The following is a 7,169-nucleotide window of genomic DNA, read 5'->3' as shown; positions in this document are numbered from 1 at the left end:
TATCTATCTATCTATCTATCTATCTATCTATCTATCTATCTATCTATCTATCTATCTATCTATCTATCTATCTATCTATCTATCTATCTATCTATAGACCCATTCAGTAAATTAGAATATAATTGAAGTCCATTTGTTCCAGTAACTCTATATGTCTTCAAGTGAGACACATTACATAGATTAATTTGACAAAAATAGATGTATTTCTCTTAATCCTGATAATTTTCTGCTACAACTTAATGAAAACAAAATACTTTCAGCTAGCCAGCTGCCTACCTAGATAGCTCTCTAACCAGCTACATGCCTAGCTAGCTGCATACCTAGAAAGCTACAAAAGGTTTGTTCTTACAGACAAACCTCTTGCATCTTGTGCCCTGCACTACAAAATGGATATTTTGTCACTCTTTCTTATCACAGTTCTTAACACTCTTGCATGTTTTTCTTGCCATGTGCCTTTATGGTCCATACATTTTCAATAAAGATGGGATTATCAGTCCAGAAATGGAATTTGGAGGTAGTCCTCCAATCTCTCTATATTATCTATTTTCTGCAATGCACTATAGAGGAAAGAAAGCAGTCCCATAGGATGATGCTTCCACCAGCATGCTTAATGGTTAATTAACCCTGAAATTATTCATCTGGATCCTCCAAATATTTTTCTCGTCACTTCTGGGTAGGTAGTTCAGCTTTTCATCATAAAACATTTCCCCAGATGGTACATGCTTCAGTGTGGCTGTATTTGGGTTGAGATTGGTGTTGGTTTTGTCTTTGGGCGTTTTACCCAGTTGTCACCCTCTCAGTACATAATGATATAAAAATTGTGGACAGAGACAAGCCTGCTCCAGTTTATAACACACTTGAACCTCAGTGGATCCTGAGTTATTCCTGTAGACCCTAAACCTTTCCATCTCATGAAATAATAAACTGACCAGGCTGGGTGGGTAAGCATGAAAAAGACTGTAATATATGTTGAGTCATAGTAATTTATGGTTTTATAAGTAGCGCTCGCTACACCTCCTACCATTAATTTTTCTGTTTATAGGATTCATTTTCCACAGCACATTTTTCACCTGTTAACATGAAAGGCTGTGAATGCTGGCTTCTCTGCAGTTCAAGATAAAGAACAGTAAGATACAGCCTCAGATAGTATTCATCAACAATCTACATCAATGTATCAACAGCCCATAAACTTTACTTCTTATGTAAGTGAATTGAATGAAGATCCTTTGATCTGCTATGTTGCCAGATCTCTTTTACTTGAGACACAAAAGGGTTGACTTCAATAAGAGGCTATAACCCGATCTCCTGAATGAGGGCAACGTTTAATTGCAATAGATCTTCATGATCACATCAACTAAAATCTGCTGAGATACATTTGAGTCCAAAGGACAAAAAGTAAAACAGAAGAGAGCAGAAGACTGAGAACAAATAAGCAGAGGGCCTGGATAAGTTGCTGAGTGTGAGAGATGCTAATCTCCTTAATAAAGTGGGATAGAATACCTATTGTCATCTCCAGTTTCTGCATGCTTGTGTTGCAGCTAAGATATTCACAGCTCCCTGACAGCTGAAGTCTGAGATTATTATAGCATGTCAGCAACATGAAAAACAAACTTCAATAATTCTGTTTCATTTGTAATCACCCAGTTTTTTACCTGTTTGGTTTTGTATAAAGGCCAGAACAGAATTACCACCAAATACTTTAAAAAATACTGTGAACAAACTTCACATTAAGTGTTGCTAATGCTAAGTGTTGAGCTTAGCATATACCTATATGACCTTATGATGAATACAAATATTTTATTAAAGGGGCACATAGTGCCATTTTATAGCACAATCAACTATGTTACCTTCAGTTGTTTTTACCAGCTTTGCACTGCAAAGTAGCTCATATAATGAGCTCAGCAGATGAGCAATTCCACAAGGTGTTTGCTAATTGCTGCTGGCTAGTCTGAAGGAGCTGAGTGAGGGAGTTGTGGTGGACGGGCGCTCTGTGAGCTGGAAGCTTTGAAGCTTGGAAACTTCAGCTCAGAAGAGGAGCTGCATCTCAAAGGCAGTGCTCAGCTCCACCAGGTGTTTGTATAGTTGAATGGTTGCTATGGAGATTCAAGGGGTTCTCAAACATGAATGAAAGAATCAAAGCAACACCCCAGGTATGTTTTTGATGAGGGAATAACAGTATAAGTGATGTAAAGCTCAAAAAAGTTAACTTGACATGACACTGCCCTTTTAAACTCAAACTTGAACTTGCGGACAGCATGTTGAAACTCACTGCAGTTGTAGAGCAGGCTGAGCTTGGCTAGGTCACTGGCACTGAATCCCATCCTCTGACCAATCACATCCATGAATTGTGGGATCTTTGTGACGATAGTGGGCTCAGAGTCGATGGTGAAGGCTGTCTTACTGTAGTGCATCACAGAGCCGTAGTCATATGGGACCCCCAGCGTGTTGGACACAGTGTCATCATACGTGTTAAAGTTGTGCTCCTTACCTGGAGGACATGAACATATTGGGAGATTTCAGGCCTGTCAGAGAACAAGTCCATTTCACAGTTTCATGCTGATCTGACTGAATCGCGGTCCGCTAGGTCTTGAGTTCAGAGAATGCAAACAGGGCAGAGATGTTAACATTAACATTCTTTATAAATGTTTGATGACCTTAAAGGAAATCCACTCCAGGCTGCCTCATGAAATTTGAAGGGTTAGGTTTAGGGTTGCCACTGTCTATATTTTTGCTGTAGGGTGATTAACTGGCTTCTGGAGCTAATGCAGAAGCCAGTTTATGGCATGCTAAGGAGATAATGCAGTCACTTTAAATCAGCTGTGCTGGACTTGAGAAACATCTAAAACACACAGGACAGTGTGTGTCCAGTGTGTGTTCCCAGCCCTGGGGATCAGGGCTGGGAACTGACTGCTGCTGTACATTCATTTCAGGTCTGCAACAGAATATAAACGATTTAGTCAGTTTTATTAGTCCACACTTTTTAGATACTACTTCATAGAATGCACATTGGGATTCTACAAGAAGGATGAATGTCAAAAAGCAAACTGCTTCAGTTTCTATTCTGAGTTACAAAATTGACTCCAACATTTTTGTTGTTTTTATTATAAATTCACAATCTTAATGCAGGTATAAAGGCTAATTGATAGAAATCAACTTGAAGAGAAAAAGAACAAGATGTTACCAGGTTCAATTTGTTCCCATATAATGTTGACGTAGTCATCGCGGTCCGCTCTGGACTGCTCATGCCAGAACCCCAGAGCGTGCAGGAACTCATGCTCTACTGTTCCCAGTCGGTCGCAGTTTGTACCAATGGACAGCTGCTGCTTTCCAACACGCCGATTACCTACTGAGGAGTAACATCTCCAGAGAGAAAACAGTCAGGATACACACACTGTTGTCTCTCAACAGTCAAAACGTCTGATTCATCATTTCAGGCCTGAATTTTTTTTTTTTTTTTTTGTAGCATTTTTTGTAATATTCACCCTGGTTGAAAGAATTTATTTTTGGCAACAGCCTGATGCTCTCTAAGATCTGTAAATACCTCCTTAAATAGGAGAAAATGATTTAATCCAAAGAGTTGCGTATAGATCTGGAGTCTATAATCTGCATCTGATAACTTTTAGCAGAAATGTTTTGAAACTCAGTCATTTTATGTTTAAAGTAGTACGAAAGACTCTTGTGTAAAATATGCAAAGAACTTTAACAGAAGAATGAGTGAATATGATTTTTATGTGTTGAGGTAGAAAAATTATAATTCAGAAGAAGGGCTTGGATATCTATGGACCTATGGCCTGAAAAAAAAAAAACTCTGATTATGCAAACACAGAAACCAGTCATAATGTGTTCCAAAGCATGGCGACTTAGTTTGAAGATGTGATCAACTACCAGACAGAGTACACATCGTACAGACCTGTGGGGTCTTATGCCATAAAGAGTAGAATCAAAATATATTGAGTAGAAATATGATCATTCATAACGGGGGCTCAGATGCCTTGAGAATAGTGTGAATAGTTTCCAAAGTGCCAGCTTAAGAACAGAAATATGTGGGAAATCAGCTGTGACTCAGTGGTTTAGATAAACACAGCAGAGTCCAGGGTCAGACTGGAGAACTGCAGCCGATAACAGGTGGCTCCCTCTGAGCAGATTGTTCTGTACAGAAGCCAGAAAATGCATACTGATAACGAAGTGCGTCAATGGGGTATCTATGTTGAACCTCCACTTACTATGTGATACCATAGTTGGCATGACAACTGTGGTATGACCACGTACCATACCATATGACTTCTATGACACAATTAATATGATACCATAACTTGTACCATACGTCGCTGCTATGCTTCGGTGATGTATCTATTTAGGGCAGGAAGTGACTATGGAACGACCCGCATCAGTTTAATCTCATTTGTCGTCTTTCTAAGGTCCAGTGTCCTGCCACTTTTAGACGAGTCTCTGCTCCAACACAACTGATTCAAACAGTCCAACTTCCTCTGCAGCATGTCAACGTTCTGCACAGGTGCTGTTTGAGTCAGATGTGCTGAACTAGAGAAAGAAAATGCGCAAGATACCGACTCTTGAGAACTGACTTTAGACGCCACAGCAAAGATACTGAGGAGGATGACTAATAGACTAAATAAGAGAGCGACGGAATTGAGAGGCTAATGGTAGCAGTTAGGTTTCTTCTCTACATATGTTTAACTAAAATAATATCTCATTTTCTTTGACTTGTACCATGACAAAATGTGTATGACAGTCAGATATTAATTGATGGAGCAAGGGCGCCTGTCATGATTGCTTATGTGATGGTTTTGGATTTTATGGATGCTCCTGGTTTTGACTTGTAACTTATTAAGCAGAAAAGAAACAGAGACTTGAAGTAAAGGCAACAGTCAGGCTTTACTCACCCACTGCCTTTGAACACAGAGATGTAGTTCTCCTCTCCCTTCCACGGTGTAAAGTCAATGCAAGTCTTTAGTCTGTACTGATCAAATGCCTTCAGTATAACTCCCTTAGCATTGATGTCTATATCACAAAGAGGAGGAGCCATTTAAACAGCATGTTTTAATGAGTTTATGGTGTACTATGTCACTTTTCAGTACATCTTACCTAAGCTGTCCTCCAGGTAATAGGGAATGGTTGTTGGCCAGCGATACTCATCCCCTATGATGGAATTTCTGTCAAGGTTCTAGATTGAACGAGGAATGCTGTTATAAGGTAGAATTAATCCAGAGCAGTTGTAATTAAAAGTTGTCATGTGATTGCTGTTGGAATTTCACTATTACTGAGGAGTGTCCGAGAATATATAATAGTCCATACATTTTTGGTTTGGATCAACAGTGAAGAGATTGGAGTGAAAATACAGCTTTATGACACTCACGTCATCCTGCTCTATATCCCCCTCCAGCAGGTCCAGGTCAGCGGCTGGGAAGGATCATAGTTATTTTTGAGAGGCACAAACTCTGAGAACAGCAAGATGACCAAAACTAAACAAACCTTTATTGATGTCAAAGATGTCCCAGTCTTGGCCCTGATCAACATCAGTTTCTGCGGATGTGGAATAAGTCAGAATATTAAGATGCTGCAGCTGTTTCCTAACTTGTCATGTACAGTATGGTGGCATTTTGAAAAATAAGTTACACAATACTAGACATGAGGAGATCATCAGAATTTTGTGAACAGTTCCTGTCGTTTCTGAAGTATGTGTTTTACTTTGGATGAAGTTTGGCCATTTCCTTTGTCCACAATGCCACTCAACCCCGATCTCTCTTCAGCCTCCCTTTGAGCTCGAATTTTCAAGGTGAATGTCATCCAGGCCAATTAGCAAATAGAAGCAGGAGCTGTTAGCTGTATTCTGCACTGCTTTAGAACTGTAGTCTGCCTATGGTTGTTGTTTGGCATTGGCTGTGGAGGAAGTGAACAAAGCCATTCAGTTCCTGTTGGCCACGCTTTCAAACATTGAGCAATTAAAGTTGGAGCAAAAGGAATGTTTAAAGCCTGCAGCTTTCATTAACGCCCCTCTAGTTTGGCTCAAAACTTCTCTGTTCACAGTGAGGAATGGTTGTTTACAGCACATGCAATTTCTGGTAAGCTTCATAGTGTAACTTCCTTCATGATCGAACTGGCGCATTACATCTTTCACAGCCAAATGTTAAAGAATCAGTGTAAAATCAGTTTCAATCATTTCAAACTTCACCAGAGTCCTTGCCTCCACCAAAAAATCATTTCTCAATGAGGGTTCAGACCCTGTACAGTGGGACAATTGTGGCAAAGGCTTTAGGAGTTTGCAATCACTGAGTTTCCGGTTTTATCCCGGCTTCATCTGCCTGTGTCCTCAGGCAGGACTCTTCACTGTGTTGCCTGCTGGTAATCAATGTTCCTTCTGTAGAATTGGTTGACGTACCCAAGATATACATGGCAGGCTGGTTTCTTGTCTTGCTACTTAGGAGGAAAGTTTCAATAAATTTGCTTCTTTTAAGCATTTATAGATCTACATAAATAGATAGCTATATGCATACTATCAAATTACAGCTGCCAATTAGAGGATGACTTTTGATGTCATTTCTAACTTTGCCTTTTGACCTGTAAGTAAACTGGACAGCAGAAGAAACTCAAAGCTAGTAAATGAAGGCTTGAAAGCAAAAAGCAGAACCTTGAGAATTGAGGAGTCTTGTGCTAAATGTGTTCACCAACCTGTTTCACTTGTCAGTTTTGCTGCTGTCTGTAACATAAAACATATTGAGATGCATCACTGCATATCTTCACTCCTCTGAGGCATCTTCTCCACATTTAAAGAGACACAGTACTTACCAGTCCAAAACCAGACACCAGAATGATCCACCTGAGCATCATGGCTCCAGATGCAGACTCCTTCACACAGTAAATCTTCTGCTCTTTTTGAACATCAGAAGAAACGCCTGTGTTGATAATACATAAACTATCTAATCAATTTTATGAGTCAAGGGGCAGACATATTGTGGTTATTTGCCTCGTTAATTATTACCAACATCCCATTCACTCTTTAATGTTGTTGCCAGACTAATAAACTTAAGCACAATTCAGGCATATTTTTGCAGATGTAGTACAGTTTAACACATGTCAGTAAACAGTTCCTGGAAACACTTAAGTTAAACCTTGCATATATGATAAAAAATAGTCACCCACCCCTTTTCACT

The 7,169-nt window shown here is 39.6% G+C and overlaps 1 protein-coding gene across 2 annotated transcripts in view; it reads right to left on the bottom strand.

Annotated features, from left to right (window-relative positions):
* Nucleotides 1-6,897, bottom strand: part of mep1ba (meprin A subunit beta a) — a 12,535-nt gene extending 5,638 nt beyond the window's left edge. The window contains exons 1-8 of one of the 2 annotated variants that reach the window (XM_008407813.2): nt 6,805-6,897; nt 6,688-6,715; nt 5,491-5,541; nt 5,375-5,418; nt 5,104-5,182; nt 4,902-5,019; nt 3,182-3,360; nt 2,270-2,488 (exon numbers count right to left, since the gene is read on the bottom strand). In XM_008407813.2, coding sequence (XP_008406035.1) covers nt 2,270-2,488; nt 3,182-3,360; nt 4,902-5,019; nt 5,104-5,182; nt 5,375-5,418; nt 5,491-5,541; nt 6,688-6,715; nt 6,805-6,846 — 760 coding nt within the window. In that variant the 5' untranslated portion in view covers nt 6,847-6,897. The remainder of the gene's footprint in view (nt 1-2,269; nt 2,489-3,181; nt 3,361-4,901; nt 5,020-5,103; nt 5,183-5,374; nt 5,419-5,490; nt 5,542-6,687; nt 6,716-6,804) is intronic. The other variant, XM_008407814.1, reaches the window with a different exon arrangement.
* Between the last annotated feature and the right edge of the window lie 272 nt (nt 6,898-7,169).

This window comes from Poecilia reticulata, linkage group LG4, assembly GCF_000633615.1.
Source record: "Poecilia reticulata strain Guanapo linkage group LG4, Guppy_female_1.0+MT, whole genome shotgun sequence".
NCBI classification, from domain to species: domain Eukaryota; kingdom Metazoa; phylum Chordata; class Actinopteri; order Cyprinodontiformes; family Poeciliidae; genus Poecilia; species Poecilia reticulata.
This window is presented reverse-complemented; position numbering and strand designations above follow the sequence as displayed.